Source organism: Pan paniscus, chromosome 18 (assembly GCF_029289425.2).
Source record: "Pan paniscus chromosome 18, NHGRI_mPanPan1-v2.0_pri, whole genome shotgun sequence".
In the NCBI taxonomy this organism is placed as follows: Eukaryota; Metazoa; Chordata; class Mammalia; order Primates; family Hominidae; genus Pan; species Pan paniscus.
The window spans coordinates 84,077,821-84,097,814 of record NC_073267.2 but is presented as its reverse complement, the minus strand read 5'-3'; the positions used below and the strand labels follow the sequence as shown (position 1 = coordinate 84,097,814).

Here is a 19,994-nt window from a genome sequence, read left to right as displayed (position 1 = left end):
TCAGCGGCCCTCTGCCTCTTGGGTTTGGGTGAGGATGGTTTCACCTCAGCGGCCCTCCGCCTCTTGGGTTTGGGTGATGACGGTTTCACCTCAGCGGCCCTCCGCCTCTTGGGTTTGGGTGATGATGGTTTCACCTCAGCGGCCCTCCGCCTCTTGGCTTTGGGTGATGATGCTTTCACCTCAGCGGCCCTCCGCCTCTTGGGTTCAGGTGATGATGGTTTCACCTCAGCGGCCCTCCGCCTCGGGTTCGGGTGATGATGGTTGCACCTCAGCGGACCTCCGCCTCTTGGGTTCGGGTGATGAAGGTTCCACGTCAGCGGCCCTCCGCCTCTTGGGTTTGGGTGATGATGGTTGCACCTCCGCGGTCCTCCGCCTCTTGGGTTTGGGTGATGATGGTTTCACCTCAGCGGCCCTCCGCCTCTTGGGTTTGGGTGATGATGGTTTCACCTCAGCAGCCCTCCGCCTCTTGGGTTCGGGTGATGAAGGTTCCACGTCAGCAGCCCTCCGCCTCTTCGGTTTGGGTGATGATGATTTCACCTCAGCGGCCCTCCGCCTCTCGGGTTTCGGTGATGATGGTTTCACCTCAGCGGCCCTTCGCCTCTTGGGTTTGGGTGATGATGGTTTCAACTCAGCGATCCTCCGCCTCTTGGGTTTGGCTGATGATGGTTTCACTTCAGCGGCCCTCCGCCTCTTGGGTTTGGGTGATGACGGTTTCACCTCAGTGGCCCTCCGCCTCTTGGGTTTGGGTGATGATGGTTTCACCTCAGCGATCCTAGTCCTCTTTGGTTTCGTTGATGATGGTTTCACCTCAGCGGCCGTCCGCCTCTTGGGTTCGGGTGATAAAGTTTCCACGTCAGCGGTCCTCTGCCTCTTGGGTTTGGGTGATGATGGTTTCACCTCAGTGGCCCTCCGCCTCTTGGGTTTCGGTGATGATGGTTTCACCTCAGCGGCCCTCTGCTTCTTCGGTTTGGGTGATGATGGTTTCACCTCAGCGGCCCTCCGCCTCTTGAGTTCGGGTGATGATGGTTGCACCTCAGCGGCCCTCCACCTCTTGGGTTTGGGTGATGATGGTTTCACCTCAGCGGCCCTCCGCCTCTTGGGTTTAGGTGATGATGGTTTCACCTCAGCGGCCCTCTGCTTCTTCGGTTTGGGTGATGATGGTTTCACCTCAGCGGCCCTCCGCCTCTTGGGTTTGGGTGATGATGGTTTCAACTCAGCGGCCCTCCACCTCTTGGGTTTGGCTGATGATGGTTTCACTTCAGCGGCCCTCCGCGTCTTGGGTTTGGGTGATGATGATTTCACCTCAGCGACCCTCCGCCTCTTGGGTTTGGGTGATGATGGTTTCACCTCAGCGGCCCTCCGCCTCTTGGGTTCGGGTGATAAAGGTTCCACGTCAGCGGCCCTCTGCCTCTTGGGTTTGGGTGATGATGGTTTCAACTCAGCGATCCTCCGCCTCTTGGGTTTGGCTGATGATGGTTTCACTTCAGCTGCCCTCCGCCTCTTGGGTTTGGGTGATGACGGTTTCACCTCAGTGGCCCTCCGCCTCTTCGGTTTGGGTGATGATGGTTTCACCTCAGCGATCCTCCTCCTCTTGGGTTTCGGTGATGATGGTTTCACCTCAGCGGCCCTCCGCCTCTTGGGTTCGGGTGATAAAGTTTCCACGTCAGCGGTCCTCTGCCTCTTGGGTTTGGGTGATGATGGTTTCACCTCAGTGGCCGTCCGCCTCTTGGGTTTGGGTGATGACGGTTTCACCTCAGCGGCCCTCCGCCTCTTGGGTTCGGGCGATGATGGTTTAACCTCAGCGGCCTTCCACCTCTTGGGTTCGGGTGATGATGGTTTCACCTCAGCGGCCCTCCGCCTCTTGGGTTCGGGTGATGATGGTTTCACCTCAGCGGCCCTCCGCCTCTTGGGTTCGGGTGATGATGGTTTCACCTCAGCGGCCCTCCGCCTCTTGGGTTTGGGTGAGGATGGTTTCACCTCAGCGGCCCTCCGCCTCTTGGGTTTGGGTGATGATGGTTTCACCTCAGCGGCCCTCCGCCTCTTGGGTTTGGGTGATGATGGTTTCACCTCAGCGGCCCTCCGCCTCTTGGGTTCGGGTGATGAAGTTTCCACGTCAGCGGCCCTCCGCCTCTTGGGTTCGGGTGATGATGGTTTCACCTCAGCGGCCCTCCGCCTCTTGGGTTTCGGTGATGATGCTTTCACCTCAGCGGCCCTCCGCCTCTTGGGTTCGGGTGATGATGGTTTCACCTCAGCGGCCCTCCGCCTCTTGGGTTTGGGTGATGACGGTTTCACCTCAGCGGCCCTCCGCCTCTTGGGTTTGGGTGATGATGGTTTCACCTCAGCGGCCCTCTGCCTCTTGGGTTTGGGTGAGGATGGTTTCACCTCAGCGGCCCTCTGCCTCTTGGGTTTGGGTGATGACGGTTTCACCTCAGCGGCCCTCCGCCTCTTGGGTTTGGGTGATGATGGTTTCACCTCAGCGGCCCTCCGCCTCTTGGGTTCGGGTGATGAAGGTTCCACGTCAGCGGCCCTCCGCCTCTTGGGTTTGGGTGATGATGGTTTCACCTCAGCGACCCTCCGCCTCTTGGGTTCGGGTGATAAAGTTTCCACGTCAGCGGTCCTCTGCCTCTTGGGTTTGGGTGATGATGGTTTCACCTCAGTGGCCCTCCGCCTCTTGGGTTTCGGTGATGATGGTTTCACCTCAGCGGCCCTCTGCTTCTTCGGTTTGGGTGATGATGGTTTCACCTCAGCGGCCCTCCGCCTCTTGAGTTCGGGTGATGATGGTTGCACCTCAGCGGCCCTCCACCTCTTGGGTTTGGGTGATGATGGTTTCACCTCAGCGGCCCTCCGCCTCTTGGGTTTAGGTGATGATGGTTTCACCTCAGCGGCCCTCTGCTTCTTCGGTTTGGGTGATGATGGTTTCACCTCCGCGGCCCTCCGCCTCTTGGGTTTGGGTGATGATGGTTTCAACTCAGCGGCCCTCCACCTCTTGGGTTTGGCTGATGATGGTTTCACTTCAGCGGCCCTCCACCTCTTGGGTTTGGCTGATGATGGTTTCACTTCAGCGGCCCTCCGCCTCTTGGGTTTGGGTGATGATGATTTCACCTCAGCGACCCTCCGCCTCTTGGGTTTGGGTGATGATGGTTTCACCTCAGCGGCCCTCCGCCTCTTGGGTTCGGGTGATAAAGGTTCCACGTCAGCGGCCCTCTGCCTCTTGGGTTTGGGTGATGATGGTTTCACCTCAGCGGCCCTCCGCCTCTTGGGTTTAGGTGATGATGGTTTCACCTCAGCGGCCCTCTGCTTCTTCGGTTTGGGTGATGATGGTTTCACCTCTGCGGCCCTCCGCCTCTTGAGTTCGGGTGATGATGGTTTCACCTCAGCGGCCCTCCACCTCTTGGGTTCGGGTGATGATGGTTTCACGTCCGCGGCCCTCCGCCTCTTGGGTTCGGGTGATGATGGTTTCGCGTCAGCGGCCCTCCGCCTCTTGGGTTTGGGTGATGATGGTTTCACCTCAGTGGCCCTCCGCCTCTTGGGTTTGGGTGATGATGGTTTCACCTCAGTGGCCCTCCACCTCTTCGGTTTGGGTCATGATGGTTTACACCTCCGCGGCCCTCCGCCTCTTGGGTTTGGGTGATGATGGTTTCACCTCAGTGGCTCTCCGCATCTTGGGTTCGGGTGATAAAGATTCCACGTCAGCGGCCCTCCGCCTCTTGGGTTTGGTTGATGATGGTTTCACCTCAGCGGCCCTCCGCCTCTTGGGTTTGGGTGATGATGGTTTCACCTCACCGGCTCTCTGCCTCTTGGGTTTGGGTGATGATGGTTTCACCTCAGCGGCCCTCCGCCTCTTGGGTTTGGGTGATGATGGTTTCACCTCAGCGGCCCTCCGCCTCTTGGGTTTGGGTGACGAAAGTTCCACGTCAGCGGCCCTCCGCCTCTTGGGTTCAAGTGATGATGGTTTCACCTCAGCGGCCCTCCGCCTCTTGGGTTCGGGTGATGATGGTTTCACCTCAGCGGCCCTCCGCCTCTTGGGTTTGGGAGATGATGGTTTCACCTCAGTGGCCCTCCGCCTCTTGGGTTTGGGTGATGATGGTTTCACCTCAGCGGCCCTCCGCCTCTTGGGTTTGTGTGATGATGGTTGCACCTCAGCGGCCCTCCGCCTGTTGGGTTTGGGTGATGATGGTTGCACCTCAGCGGCCCTCCGCCTCTTGGGTTTGGGTGATGATGGTTTCACCTCACCGGCCCTCCGCCTCTTGGATTTGGGTGATGATGGTTTCACCTCAGCGGTCCTCCGCCTCTTGGGTTTGGGTGATGATGGTTACACCTCAGCGGCCCTCCGCCTCTTGGGTTTGGGTGATGATGATTTCACCTCAGCGGGCCTCCGCCTCTTGGGTTTGGGTGATGATGGTTTCACCTCAGCGGCCCTCCGCCTCTTGCGATTGGGTGATGAAGGTTCCACGTCAGCTGCTCTCCACCTCTTGGGTTTGGGTGATGATGGTTTCACCTCAGTGGCTCTCTGCCTCTTTGGTTTGTGTGATGATGGTTTCACCTCAGCGGCCCTCCGCCTCTTGGGGTCGGGTAATGAAGGTTCCACGTCAGCGGCCCTCCGCCTCTTGGGTTTGGGTGATGATGGTTGCACCTCCGCGGTCCTCCGCCTCTTGGGTTTGGGTGATGATGGTTTCACCTCAGCGGCCCTCCGCCTCTTGGGTTTGGGTGATGATGGTTTCACCTCAGCGGCCCTCCGCCTCTTGGGTTCGGGTGATGAAGCTTCCACGTCAGCAGCCCTCCGCCTCTTCGGTTTGGGTGATGATGATTTCACCTCAGCGGCCCTCCGTCTCTCGGGTTTCGGTGATGATGGTTTCACCTCAGCGGCCCTTCGCCTCTTGGGTTTGGGTGATGATGGTTTCAACTCAGCGATCCTCCGCCTCTTGGGTTTGGCTGATGATGGTTTCACTTCAGCGGCCCTCCGCCTCTTGGGTTTGGGTGATGACGGTTTCACCTCAGTGGCCCTCCGCCTCTTGGGTTTGGGTGATGATGGTTTCACCTCAGCGATCCTAGTCCTCTTTGGTTTCGTTGATGATGGTTTCACCTCAGCGGCCGTCCGCCTCTTGGGTTCGGGTGATAAAGTTTCCACGTCAGCGGTCCTCTGCCTCTTGGGTTTGGGTGATGATGGTTTCACCTCAGTGGCCCTCCGCCTCTTGGGTTTCGGTGATGATGGTTTCACCTCAGCGGCCCTCTGCTTCTTCGGTTTGGGTGATGATAGTTTCACCTCAGCGGCCCTCCGCCTCTTGAGTTCGGGTGATGATGGTTGCACCTCAGCGGCCCTCCACCTCTTGGGTTTGGGTGATGATGGTTTCACCTCAGCGGCCCTCCGCCTCTTGGGTTTAGGTGATGATGGTTTCACCTCAGCGGCCCTCTGCTTCTTCGGTTTGGGTGATGATGGTTTCACCTCAGCGGCCCTCCGCCTCTTGGGTTTGGGTGATGATGGTTTCAACTCAGCGGACCTCCACCTCTTGGGTTTGGCTGATGATGGTTTCACTTCAGCGGCCCTCCGCCTCTTGGGTTTGGGTGATGATGATTTCACCTCAGCGACCCTCCGCCTCTTGGGTTTGGGTGATGATGGTTTCACCTAGCGGCCCTCCGCCTCTTGGGTTCGGGTGATAAAGGTTCCACGTCAGCGGCCCTCTGCCTCTTGGGTTTGGGTGATGATGGTTTCAACTCAGTGATCCTCCGCCTCTTGGGTTTGGCTGATGATGGTTTCACTTCAGCGGCCCTCCGCCTCTTGGGTTTGGGTGATGACGGTTTCACCTCAGTGGCCCTCCGCCTCTTCGGTTTGGGTGATGATGGTTTCACCTCAGCGATCCTCCTCCTCTTGGGTTTCGGTGATGATGGTTTCACCTCAGCGGCCCTCCGCCTCTTGGGTTCGGGTGATAAAGTTTCCACGTCAGCGGTCCTCTGCCTCTTGGGTTTGGGTGATGATGGTTTCACCTCAGTGGCCGTCCGCCTCTTGGGTTTGGGTGATGACGGTTTCACCTCAGCGGCCCTCCGCCTCTTGGGTTCGGGCGATGATGGTTTAACCTCAGCGGCCTTCCACCTCTTGGGTTCGGGTGATGATGGTTTCACCTCAGCGGCCCTCCGCCTCTTGGGTTCGGGTGATGATGGTTTCACCTCAGCGGAGCTCCGCCTCTTGGGTTCGGGTGATGATGGTTTCACCTCAGCGGCCCTCCGCCTCTTGGGTTTGGGTGAGGATGGTTTCACCTCAGCGGCCCTCCGCCTCTTGGGTTTGGGTGATGATGGTTTCAACTCAGCGGCCCTCCGCCTCTTGGGTTTGGGTGATGATGGTTTCACCTCAGCGGCCCTCCGCCTCTTGGGTTCGGGTGATGAAGTTTCCACGTCAGCGGCCCTCCGCCTCTTGGGTTCGGGTGATGATGGTTTCACCTCAGCGGCCCTCCGCCTCTTGGGTTTCGGTGATGATGCTTTCACCTCAGCGGCCCTCCGCCTCTTGGGTTCGGGTGATGATGGTTTCACCTCAGCGGCCCTCCGCCTCTTGGGTTTGGGTGATGACGGTTTCACCTCAGCGGCCCTCCGCCTCTTGGGTTTGGGTGATGATGGTTTCACCTCAGCGGCCCTCCGCCTCTTGGGTTTGGGTGATGATGGTTTCACCTCAGCGGCCCTCCGCCTCTTGGGTTCGGGTGATGAAGGTTCCACGTCAGCAGCCCTCCGCCTCTTCGGTTTGGGTGATGATGATTTCACCTCAGCGGCCCTCCGCCTCTCAGGTTTGGGTGATGATGGTTTCACCTCAGCGGCCCTCCGCCTCTTGGTTTCGGGTGATGAAGGTTCCACGTCAGCGGCCCTCCGCCTCTTGGGTTTGGGTGATGATGGTTTCAACTCAGCGATCCTCCGCCTCTTGGGTTTGGCTGATGATGGTTTCACTTCAGCGGCCCTCCGCCTCTTGGGTTTGGGTGATGACGGTTTCACCTCAGTGGCCCTCCGCCTCTTCGCTTTGGGTGATGATGGTTTCACCTCAGTGATCCTCCTCCTCTTGGGTTTCGGTGATGATGGTTTCACCTCAGCGGCCCTCCGCCTCTTGGGTTCGGGTGATAAAGTTTCCACGTCAGCGGTCCTCTGCCTCTTGGGTTTGGGTGATGATGGTTTCACCTCAGCGGCCGTCCGCCTCTTGGGTTTGGGTGATGACGGTTTCACCTCAGCGGCCCTCCGCCTCTTGGGTTCGGGCGATGATGGTTTAACCTCAGCGGCCTTCCACCTCTTGGGTTCGGGTGATGATGGTTTCACCTCAGCGGCCCTCCGCCTCTTGGGTTCGGGTGATGATGGTTTCACCTCAGCGGCCCTCCGCCTCTTGGGTTTGGGTGATGATGGTTTCACCTCAGCGGCCCTCCGCCTCTTGGGTTTGGGTGAGGGTGGTTTCACCTCAGCGGCCCTCCGCCTCTTGGGTTTGGGTGATGATGGTTTCACCTCAGCGGCCCTCCGCCTCTTGGGTTTGGGTGATGATGGTTTCACCTCAGCGGCCCTCCGCCTCTTGGGTTCGGGTGATGAAGTTTCCACGTCAGCGGCCCTCCGCCTCTTGGGTTCGGGTGATGATGGTTTCACCTCAGCGGCCCTCCGCCTCTTGGGTTTCGGTGATGATGCTTTCACCTCAGCGGCCCTCCGCCTCTTGGGTTTCGGTGATGATGGTTTCACCTCAGCGGCCCTCCGCCTCTTGGGTTTCGGTGATGATGGTTTCACCTCAGTGGCCCTCCGCCTCTTGGGTTTGGGTGATGATGGTTTCACCTCAGCGGCCCTCTGCCTCTTGGGTTTGGGTGAGGATGGTTTCACCTCAGCGGCCCTCCGCCTCTTGGGTTTGGGTGATGACGGTTTCACCTCAGCGGCCCTCCGCCTCTTGGGTTTGGGTGATGATGGTTTCACCTCAGCGGCCCTCTGCCTCTTGGGTTTGGGTGAGGATGGTTTCACCTCAGCGGCCCTCCGCCTCTTGGGTTTGGGTGATGACGGTTTCACCTCAGCGGCCCTCTGCCTCTTGGGTTTGGGTGATGATGGTTTCACCTCAGCGGCCCTCCGCCTCTTGGCTTCGGGTGATGATGCTTTCACCTCAGCGGCCCTCCGCCTCTTGGGTTCGGGTGATGATGGTTTCACCTCAGCGGCCCTCCGCCTCGGGTTCGGGTGATGATGGTTGCACCTCAGCGGACCTCCGCCTCTTGGGTTCGGGTGATGAAGGTTCCACGTCAGCGGCCCTCCGCCTCTTGGGTTTGGGTGATGATGGTTGCACCTCCGCGGTCCTCCGCCTCTTGGGTTTGGGTGATGATGGTTTCACCTCAGCGGCCCTCCGCCTCTTGGGTTTGGGTGATGATGGTTTCACCTCAGCGGCCCTCCGCCTCTTGGGTTCGGGTGATGAAGGTTCCACGTCAGCAGCCCTCCGCCTCTTCGGTTTGGGTGATGATGATTTCACCTCAGCGGCCCTCCGCCTCTCGGGTTTCGGTGATGATGGTTTCACCTCAGCGGCCCTTCGCCTCTTGGGTTTGGGTGATGATGGTTTCAACTCAGCGATCCTCCGCCTCTTGGGTTTGGCTGATGATGGTTTCACTTCAGCGGCCCTCCGCCTCTTGGGTTTGGGTGATGACGGTTTCACCTCAGTGGCCCTCCGCCTCTTGGGTTTGGGTGATGATGGTTTCACCTCAGCGATCCTAGTCCTCTTTGGTTTCGTTGATGATGGTTTCACCTCAGCGGCCGTCCGCCTCTTGGGTTCGGGTGATAAAGTTTCCACGTCAGCGGTCCTCTGCCTCTTGGGTTTGGGTGATGATGGTTTCACCTCAGTGGCCCTCCGCCTCTTGGGTTTCGGTGATGATGGTTTCACCTCAGCGGCCCTCTGCTTCTTCGGTTTGGGTGATGATGGTTTCACCTCAGCGGCCCTCCGCCTCTTGAGTTCGGGTGATGATGGTTGCACCTCAGCGGCCCTCCACCTCTTGGGTTTGGGTGATGATGGTTTCACCTCAGCGGCCCTCCGCCTCTTGGGTTTAGGTGATGATGGTTTCACCTCAGCGGCCCTCTGCTTCTTCGGTTTGGGTGATGATGGTTTCACCTCAGCGGCCCTCCGCCTCTTGGGTTTGGGTGATGATGGTTTCAACTCAGCGGCCCTCCACCTCTTGGGTTTGGCTGATGATGGTTTCACTTCAGCGGCCCTCCGCCTCTTGGGTTTGGGTGATGATGATTTCACCTCAGCGACCCTCCGCCTCTTGGGTTTGGGTGATGATGGTTTCACCTCAGCGGCCCTCCGCCTCTTGGGTTCGGGTGATAAAGGTTCCACGTCAGCGGCCCTCTGCCTCTTGGGTTTGGGTGATGATGGTTTCAACTCAGCGATCCTCCGCCTCTTGGGTTTGGCTGATGATGGTTTCACTTCAGCGGCCCTCCGCCTCTTGGGTTTGGGTGATGACGGTTTCACCTCAGTGGCCCTCCGCCTCTTCGGTTTGGGTGATGATGGTTTCACCTCAGCGATCCTCCTCCTCTTGGGTTTCGGTGATGATGGTTTCACCTCAGCGGCCCTCCGCCTCTTGGGTTCGGGTGATAAAGTTTCCACGTCAGCGGTCCTCTGCCTCTTGGGTTTGGGTGATGATGGTTTCACCTCAGTGGCCGTCCGCCTCTTGGGTTTGGGTGATGACGGTTTCACCTCAGCGGCCCTCCGCCTCTTGGGTTCGGGCGATGATGGTTTAACCTCAGCGGCCTTCCACCTCTTGGGTTCGGGTGATGATGGTTTCACCTCAGCGGCCCTCCGCCTCTTGGGTTCGGGTGATGATGGTTTCACCTCAGCGGAGCTCCGCCTCTTGGGTTCGGGTGATGATGGTTTCACCTCAGCGGCCCTCCGCCTCTTGGGTTTGGGTGAGGATGGTTTCACCTCAGCGGCCCTCCGCCTCTTGGGTTTGGGTGATGATGGTTTCACCTCAGCGGCCCTCCGCCTCTTGGGTTTGGGTGATGATGGTTTCACCTCAGCGGCCCTCCGCCTCTTGGGTTCGGGTGATGAAGTTTCCACGTCAGCGGCCCTCCGCCTCTTGGGTTCGGGTGATGATGGTTTCACCTCAGCGGCCCTCCGCCTCTTGGGTTTCGGTGATGATGCTTTCACCTCAGCGGCCCTCCGCCTCTTGGGTTCGGGTGATGATGGTTTCACCTCAGCGGCCCTCCGCCTCTTGGGTTTGGGTGATGACGGTTTCACCTCAGCGGCCCTCCGCCTCTTGGGTTTGGGTGATGATGGTTTCACCTCAGCGGCCCTCTGCCTCTTGGGTTTGGGTGAGGATGGTTTCACCTCAGCGGCCCTCTGCCTCTTGGGTTTGGGTGATGACGGTTTCACCTCAGCGGCCCTCCGCCTCTTGGGTTTGGTTGATGATGGTTTCACCTCAGCGGCCCTCCGCCTCTTGGGTTCGGGTGATGAAGGTTCCACGTCAGCGGCCCTCCGCCTCTTGGGTTTGGGTGATGATGGTTTCACCTCAGCGGCCCTCCGCCTCTTGGGTTCGGGTGATAAAGTTTCCACGTCAGCGGTCCTCTGCCTCTTGGGTTTGGGTGATGATGGTTTCACCTCAGTGGCCCTCCGCCTCTTGGGTTTCGGTGATGATGGTTTCACCTCAGCGGCCCTCTGCTTCTTCGGTTTGGGTGATGATGGTTTCACCTCAGCGGCCCTCCGCCTCTTGAGTTTGGGTGATGATGGTTGCACCTCAGCGGCCCTCCACCTCTTGGGTTTGGGTGATGATGGTTTCACCTCAGCGGCCCTCCGCCTCTTGGGTTTAGGTGATGATGGTTTCACCTCAGCGGCCCTCTGCTTCTTCGGTTTGGGTGATGATGGTTTCACCTCAGCGGCCCTCCGCCTCTTGGGTTTGGGTGATGATGGTTTCAACTCAGCGGCCCTCCACCTCTTGGGTTTGGCTGATGATGGTTTCACTTCAGCGGCCCTCCACCTCTTGGGTTTGGCTGATGATGGTTTCACTTCAGCGGCCCTCCGCCTCTTGGGTTTGGGTGATGATGATTTCACCTCAGCGACCCTCCGCCTCTTGGGTTTGGGTGATGATGGTTTCACCTCAGCGGCCCTCCGCCTCTTGGGTTCGGGTGATAAAGGTTCCACGTCAGCGGCCCTCTGCCTCTTGGGTTTGGGTGATGATGGTTTCACCTCAGCGGCCCTCCGCCTCTTGGGTTTAGGTGATGATGGTTTCACCTCAGCGGCCCTCTGCTTCTTCGGTTTGGGTGATGATGGTTTCACCTCTGCGGCCCTCCGCCTCTTGAGTTCGGGTGATGATGGTTTCACCTCAGCGGCCCTCCACCTCTTGGGTTCGGGTGATGATGGTTTCACGTCCGCGGCCCTCCGCCTCTTGGGTTCGGGTGATGATGGTTTCGCGTCAGCGGCCCTCCGCCTCTTGGGTTTGGGTGATGATGGTTTCACCTCAGTGGCCCTCCGCCTCTTGGGTTTGGGTGATGATGGTTTCACCTCAGTGGCCCTCCACCTCTTCGGTTTGGGTCATGATGGTTTACACCTCCGCGGCCCTCCGCCTCTTGGGTTTGGGTGATGATGGTTTCACCTCAGTGGCTCTCCGCATCTTGGGTTCGGGTGATAAAGATTCCACGTCAGCGGCCCTCCGCCTCTTGGGTTTGGTTGATGATGGTTTCACCTCAGCGGCCCTCCGCCTCTTGGGTTTGGGTGATGATGGTTTCACCTCACCGGCTCTCTGCCTCTTGGGTTTGGGTGATGATGGTTTCACCTCAGCGGCCCTCCGCCTCTTGGGTTTGGGTGATGATGGTTTCACCTCAGCGGCCCTCCGCCTCTTGGGTTTGGGTGACGAAAGTTCCACGTCAGCGGCCCTCCGCCTCTTGGGTTCAAGTGATGATGGTTTCACCTCAGCGGCCCTCCGCCTCTTGGGTTCGGGTGATGATGGTTTCACCTCAGCGGCCCTCCGCCTCTTGGGTTTGGGAGATGATGGTTTCACCTCAGTGGCCCTCCGCCTCTTGGGTTTGGGTGATGATGGTTTCACCTCAGCGGCCCTCCGCCTCTTGGGTTTGTGTGATGATGGTTGCACCTCAGCGGCCCTCCGCCTGTTGGGTTTGGGTGATGATGGTTGCACCTCAGCGGCCCTCCGCCTCTTGGGTTTGGGTGATGATGGTTTCACCTCACCGGCCCTCCGCCTCTTGGATTTGGGTGATGATGGTTTCACCTCAGCGGTCCTCTGCCTCTTGGGTTTGGGTGATGATGGTTACACCTCAGCGGCCCTCCGCCTCTTGGGTTTGGGTGATGATGATTTCACCTCAGCGGGCCTCCGCCTCTTGGGTTTGGGTGATGATGGTTTCACCTCAGCGGCCCTCCGCCTCTTGCGATTGGGTGATGAAGGTTCCACGTCAGCTGCTCTCCACCTCTTGGGTTTGGGTGATGATGGTTTCACCTCAGTGGCTCTCTGCCTCTTTGGTTTGTGTGATGATGGTTTCACCTCAGCGGCCCTCCGCCTCTTGGGGTCGGGTGATGAAGGTTTCACGTCAGCGGCCCTCCGCCTCTTTGGTTTGGGTGATGATGGTTTCACCTCAGCGGCCGTCCGCCTCTTGGCTTTGGGTGATGATGGTTTCACCTCAGTGGCCCTCCGCCTCTTGGGTTTGGGTCATGATGGTTTCACCTCCGCAGCCCTCCGCCTCTTGGGTTTGGGTGATGATGGTTTCACCTCAGTGTCTCTCCGCCTCTTGGGTTCGGGTGATAAAGGTTCCACGTCAGCGGCCCTCCGCCTCTTGGGTTTCTGTGATGATGGTTTCACCTCAGCGGCCCTCCCCCTCTTGGGTTTGGGTGATGATGGTTGCACCTCAGCGGCCCTCCGCCTCTTGGGTTTAGGTGATGATGGTTTCACCTCAGTGGCCCTCTGCCTCTTGGGTTCGAGTGATGAAGGTTCCACGTCAGCGGCCCTCCGCCTCTTGGGTTTGGGTGGTTTTTCTACCTCAGCCTCCTGAGTAGCTAAGGGAGGTGTCTGGTGGCCCATCCTGTTTTTTAAAGTTTCAGCTGTGAGGTAGGGCCAGTAGGGCAATCCTGAAGAATGACGATGCTCCGCTGCCCCCATTCTGACCTGTAGGGCCAAAGGAGGGAGTCTTTTCACACATATTCATTTGATTGACAAAATTACCGCCACCAACACAGTCTGCACCTTCTGTTGCTGGTGATAGATTTTTGCACCTTTCCATCCTCCAGGTTTCAAAATAGCAGTATCAGTGTCATAATATCACCCTTCCACTGAGTACTGCCGACAGCTGGGGGGTAAAGAAAAGTCACTGGGACACACTGTTTTCTCCACATGCCACTGTGTCTGTCTGCAAATGTAGGCAGGCTGGGGTCCTGCCCCAGGGAAAACAGAGTCATAACAGAGTAATAAAGAAGCATGTTTGAGACACAGGAGTGTCTATGTCTATCCTCATTCCTCCCTCACAGCCATCACCAGAGCATGTTTCTTGCACCAGGTCAACAGACAGTAAGAGACAGTAAGAGAGGCATGAAAAGCCCATTGTCCACACATGTTGCAGCTTCTTTTTGGAGAATGTTTTCCAGGCCTTTTATGTTCTGTCTCTGATTCTCAGAACTCTACAAGTTCAGTGTGACCACCCTGCTCCAAATCTAAGAAAACAGAGGTTTCCAGAGGAAGGAGAAATTGTGCCCAGGGTCACACAGCTTGCAAGAGGCAGAGTGGAAGTTGATTCCAGCTCTGCCTGCAGGCCCCTCTCATTTCCCCTCTGTTTCCCTTCTTGACAAAGGATCTTCTTCACTCTGGAGGTGCCACCCATGAGAACAAAGAGCTCTGGAGAGATGTGGATTCCTGAAGAGCTGCAGGGGAACTGGGAGAGGGTTTTCTGACAGAACAATCTTACCTCAAGAAGTCAGTTAGGCATGGCTGTAATATTTCTTTTCACTCCCAGGTAATACCAAATTGTAAGTGCACTAGGACATAAAGAATACTTTTGTCCATGGAAAAATGAGGTGGGAATTCTAAACAAAGCAAGTTTTAAAACTGTGTTTCACTTCAAGTGTACAAGACCCATCACGTGTAATCATAGGACTTGGCAGCTTTTGAAGGTACAGAGGCCACACAAGAACCAGCTTAGCTGAGCATCATTTAAGGCCTTCCTTTGGAATTGTCCCTGTGGGTAATAAGTTACATTCACTCTTCACTAATTTACAGTCAGGGCCCATTTGCTATTACAAATACGGAACCTCTGACACTTAGAATATTAGATCGGGGCCCCACTGGGTGGGGATGAAGGTGTTTTTGCGCAACACGGTTACCAACAGGGATGGGACTGTGATGCTTGTAGGCAGCCTTCCTCTCTGCCATCTCCCTCTGCAGGGCTTGAGCACAGAGCCGTAGGGAGAAAAGTGTATCCCTGTCCTGACCTGGCAGACTATGTCCAAAAGCAAGGAAAACAAGCAAACTTACCCAGTTGCAAAGAGGCTTTCTTGCAGAAGGGGTGATCTGAAAAAGCCAACACATGAGAAATTGAATGTTGAGAGAGTCTAAGGGCTGTGGCATCATCTGCATCAGCACTGAACTATCCTGCAACTGCGGGGAGGAAGCTCCTTACTTTGCATTTGTAGTAGTCCTCTGCCCGCCGCCGCAACTCTTGCGCCCGTTGAAACATTGCCCTATGGATTACAATCACTTTCATCAGATAAAGCACCACTTTCAGGATGATTTTAAATAATCTGCCATGTTTCTGTTATCCTCACAACTGTACCCTTCCACAATCTATCTCTACCTAGAAAACGTATTTCAGATGGCTATAAGAGTACAGTCTGAGCCGGTCACGGTGGCTGACGCCTGTAATCCCAGCACTCTGGGAGGGCGAGGCGGATGGATCACCAGGTCAGGAGATTGAGAGCATCCTGGCTAATACGGTGAAACCCCGTCTCTACTAAAAATACAAAAAATTAGCCGGGCGTGGTGGCAGGCACCTGTAATCCCAGCTTATTGGGAGGCTGAGGCAGGGGAATCACTTGAACCTGGGAGGCGGAGGTTGCAGTGAGCCAAGATCATGCCACTGCACTCTAGCCTGGGTGACAGAGTGAGACTCTGTCTCAAAAAAAAAAAAAAAAATTGGCCAAATGTGGCACACACCTGTAATCCAAGCTACTCGGGAAGCTGAGGCAGAATTGCTTCAAACTGGGAGGCAGAGGTTGAGTGAGCCAAGATTGCACCATAGCACTCCAGCCTGGGTGACAGAGCGAGACTCTATCTCAAAATTAAAAAAAAAAAAAAAAAAAAAAAGGCTGACTGTGTTGGCTCACACCTCTAATCCCAGCACTTTGGGAGGCTGAGGCAGGTGGATTACCTGAGGTCAGAAGTTCGAGACCAGCCTGGACAGCATGGTGAAACCCCATCTCTAGTAAAAATACAAAAATTAGCTGGGCGTGGTGGTGGGCACCTGTAATCCCAGCTACTTGGGAGGCTGAGGCAGGAGAATTGCTTGAACCCAAAAGGCAGTGAGCTGAGATTGTGCCATTGCACTACAGCCTGAGCGACAACAGCAAAGCTCCATCTCAGGAAAAAAAAAAAAAGAGAGAGAGAGAGAAAGGAAAACCAATGCCAGTACTAGCAACTCCTCTTCCCCCGAAAAAATGACAAACAAGAATGTAGGAAGGGAAAGGAATTATACAGCTGAAACTAATGAAGCAGAAAGGACAAACTCAATTTTGAACCCACTGAATTTGCCACAAATATTGTAGAAAATATTCTCAAGGACTTTACAGTTGTCTACTTTGATTGGCACATGGTTCATACAACAGTATTTGTGTCAAGGCACATCTTACTGTTTTTTGGCGGTCTTCCTCTTTCCATTGATTTTGGCATGATGGTTGATTTTCGTTGTCACCTTCATCTTATGGATTTTAGCTCTAACTTTTGTTTCCACATGTCTCCATAGAGTAATGACGTCTTTCAGGCCAATTTTATTTCCTGGAAAGGAAGAAACTCTTTTCTTTGTGTGCATACAAATGGACCTCAGCCCTTGGTGAGAGTGAGGAGAGGAGAAGGTGAGAAACCTCAGGGCAAGAAGCTGTTCTTTCCCTTTCCAGGGCAAACTCATTTCCACACTATGGGGACTCCAACAGAGCCATACCTTCCTGTCTGCGGCGGTTGGACCTCCAGGCTCTCTGCTGTACATCTGTGGATCCATCATGTCCATTTTCAGACTGGAAGATAGTCTTCAGGAAAGACACCTAGGAAATAATAATATAAGAATGACGGCTGGGCACGGTGGCTCATGCATATAATCCCAGTACTTTGGGAGGCCGAGACAGGTGGATCACGGCGTCAGGAGTTCAAGACCAGCCTGGCCAAGATGGTGAAACCCCGTCTCTACTAAAAATACAAAAATTAGCCGGGCATGGCAGCGGGCGCCTGTAATCCGAGCTACTCGGGAGGCTGAGGCAGAGAACCGTTTGAAGCTGGGAGGCGGAGGTTGCAGTGAGCCGAGATCACACCACTGCACTCCAGCCTGAGCGACAGAATGAGACTCTGTCACACACACACAGACACACACACACACACACACACACGAATGACATGAGGCTGGCACGGTGGCTCACTCCTGTAATCCCAGCACTTTGGGAGGCCGAGGCAGGCGGATCACCTGAGGTCGGGAGTTTGAGACCAGCCTCACCAACATGGAGAAACGCTGTCTCTGCTAAAAATACAAAATTAGCCAGGCATGGTGGTGCATGCCTGTAATCCCAGCTAGTCGGGAGGCTGAGGCAGGAGAATCACTTGAACCCAGTAGGAAAAGGTTGTGGTGAGCTGAGATTGTGCCATTGCACTCCAACCTGGGCAACAAAATTGAAACTCTGTCTCAAAAAAAAAAAAAAAAATAGGCCAGGTGCGGTAGCTCACGCCTGTAATCCCAGCACTTTGGGAGGCTGAGGCAGGTGAATCACAAGGTCAAGAGATGGAGACCATCCTGGGCAACATGGTGAAACCCCGTCTCTACTAAAAATACAAAAATTAGCTGAACATGGTGTTGCATGCCTGTAGTCCCAGCTACTCGGGAGGCTGAGGCAGCAGAACTGCTTGAACCCAGGATGCAGAGGTTGCAGTGAGCCAAGATCCCACCACTGCACTCCAGCCTGGTGACAGAGTGAGACTCCGTCTCAAGAAAAAAAGAAAATGACATGAATATACTTCACACAACTGAACTGTACACTTCAACATGGTTAGATGGTAATTATCATCTTCTAAGTATTTTACCACAGGTTAACATGTTTCACAACTTGAAAAGGAAGTAATTACCTTCAGCTCTCTGAGTTCTAGAATTTGTAACATTTCACCCCCTGCTCCTTCCTGATCTGCACTGGAGCATCTTCCTTCTGTCCCTGCTCTACTCAGAGTTCACTTTCCCTTCCCTCACATCAGCTTCGTTGAGGCTGGTTTGAACTTAACGCAAAACATTCTCACTAATGACTGAATTCCCACCAAGATTTCCATATTATCACAGTATGCTTTTAATCTTCGAAGATATTAAATATTTATTCTCATCATAGCTAAAATGCAATGCAAATCCCATCTCAGATGTGGGTCAGATACCTATGAATCTCCTGAGGTAGTCATTGAAATGACTTTTTTCTTGAGACGGAGTGTCACTCTCAACCATGCTGAAGTGCAGTGGCGCTACCTTGGCTCACGGCAACCTCCACCTCCCAGATTCAAGCGATTCTTGTGCCTCGGCCTCCTAAGTAGTTGGGATTACAGGTGTCTGCTGCCATGCCTGGCTAATTTTTGTCTTTTTAGTAGAGATGGGGTTTCACCATGTTGGCCCATCTGGTCTTGAACTCCTGACCTCAAATGATCCATCTGCCTCAGCCTCCCAAAGTGCTGGGATTACAGGCATGAGCCACCACACCTGGCCTGAAATAATATCTTTCAAATTCTTTGTAGAATTTGTTTTTTCCTGATTTCTGCACATAGGATAAAAAAAAATCATGTACTAGGATTTCGAGAGAAGCAATGGGTAATCTAAAAAGATGAAAAGAGCAACCACGTCAATCCCACAGCTACTGCTAGATTTCATAGGAAAGGTAGCTGGCCCAGTTTGGAGCTAGGAGAAATGTCAAACACATGAAGAAATGAGAAGCAAAGAAATGCCATCACGCATGAATGCTTCATGGCACCCATGATGTCCCTGCTTAGGAGGTAATGGTGTAGATGACTAGATGACAAGGACAAAGAAGAGAGGTGCGAAGTTGTCCAAGTCCAACAGCTCAACTGAACTTTCCTAAATGGAATTGTTAAAAAGTGGTAAATTTTAAAACTTTCCCTGGCTCACGTGGTGGCTCACGCTTGTAATCCCAGCACTTTGGGAGGCTGAGGCGGGTGGATCATTTGAGGTCGGGTTTTGAGACTAGCCTGGCCAACATGGTAAAACCCCGACTCTACTAAAAATACAAAAATTAGCTGGGCATTGTGGTGGGCACCTGTAATCCCAGCTACTTGGGAGGCTGAGGCAGGGGAATCACTTGAAGCCAGGAGGTGGAGGTTGCAGTGAGCCAAGGTCACACCATTATACTCCAGCCTGGGCAACAGAGGGAGACTCGTCTTGGGGGTGAGAAAAGAAAAAAAAAAAAAAAAGCTTCCTCCAATTTATACCGAAAATTCTCTGTTCAGGACTAAGTGGCATAGAGAATGTTAAATGTGCCTAGATATCTTCATAACTCATATATTTTCTGTTTTCTACATATCTTGAAAGGCAGTGCCAAATGACGTGTAATTATCTAGGTGGTAAAACTGAAACATACTTCCTCTTCCCTTGAATATAAAAAAGCATTGTGGTATTAGTACTTTTATCTTGGATCATTGTTCAGAAGGAGGTTCAGCCCCCAGACAACCACATTTTTACTGTCATGAATGGCAAGACAAAATGTAGAGCTCAGCTTACCCGAAGGAAAAAAGGCTCAAAAGACAAATTATGGCACAACTTAGCAGCCAAATTCTTACCAAGTACAGACTTTTGACATACTGATCTCTCTCCAGTTGCAAGTGGGAACATGCACTTTGAATGATGTCATTCAAAATTACCCTGCCCAGACACACTTTTCATTGATTCTCTTGGAGGGCAGTTCTAAGAGATTCTCTGGGGCTTTCTCTGCATCATGAGACGCAGTGCAGTTCTGCCCTTCACCTTCCGGCAGTTTGTCACCTCATCCCTATGACCTCAGAGGAACTTTGTCTCAGGCCAATTGTTTGTTCCTTGGGCTCTTTCATTTCCCCTAAAAATCATTTGCTGCCCCTCTAAATGGCCTACATCTCCATCTATCTCCCTCTCCCCTCAGAAGAGGGCGCTCTTTAAGCATCAACCATCCGGCCCTTCTAGCAGTCTCATTTTTCAGCTGGTTCCCATGTTTATGCCTGTTCTATGTTTTTCTTTTCCTGTTAAGCTGTCTGTTGTCAGCTCATTTCTGCAGTGAATCTTCAGAGAGGAGATTGGAAGCTTTCCTTCCACCCATACGATAGAACTATGAAGCAGAAGAGTTTAGAAAGAATTTCCTATTTAAGTGACGAAACCTCATACTCCATTTGTGACAAATAGCACAAAGGTTAAAAAAACTTATTTTTGACCAAAAGCTCTGTTGACATTCTATTAAACAAACACTGACCTATTTAATTTTCATAATGTAAATGGCAGATATTTTCATCATTCTTATGCTAATAAATCATTTCCCTGATTTTTTGGGTAAAACCACATATTCATAATGAAGTCCAGAAACGTGAATTGTTTGATATAATTTATTCTTATTTGTGATTACAAGTATACCTCTACAGAAAGTTAGTATACTCACCCAAAGGTAAACTGTCCAGAGGGTAACGACAACTTTATAACTTCTCGGAAACGCAATAATGATACGTAACCAAGGACTTCCACCAAAGTCAGTCCCACGATGATGATGGTCAGCCAGAGTATTGATAACCTGGAATAATAATAGTTGAAATAATGAAAAGGTCAATGAC

At 54.0% G+C, this 19,994-nt stretch overlaps 1 protein-coding gene across 1 annotated transcript in view; it reads right to left on the bottom strand.

Annotated features, from left to right (window-relative positions):
* Positions 1 to 19,994, bottom strand: part of NPIPB15 (nuclear pore complex interacting protein family member B15) — a 31,247-nt gene that overhangs the window by 4,250 nt on the left and 7,003 nt on the right. Inside the window, exons 2-8 of the mRNA XM_063598091.1 lie at positions 19,826 to 19,954; positions 16,117 to 16,216; positions 15,809 to 15,953; positions 14,584 to 14,644; positions 14,439 to 14,474; positions 12,636 to 13,079; positions 278 to 3,579 (exon numbers count right to left, since the gene is read on the bottom strand). Of these exons, the coding sequence (XP_063454161.1) occupies positions 278 to 3,579; positions 12,636 to 13,079; positions 14,439 to 14,474; positions 14,584 to 14,644; positions 15,809 to 15,953; positions 16,117 to 16,216; positions 19,826 to 19,954 (4,217 nt within the window). The remainder of the gene's footprint in view (positions 1 to 277; positions 3,580 to 12,635; positions 13,080 to 14,438; positions 14,475 to 14,583; positions 14,645 to 15,808; positions 15,954 to 16,116; positions 16,217 to 19,825; positions 19,955 to 19,994) is intronic.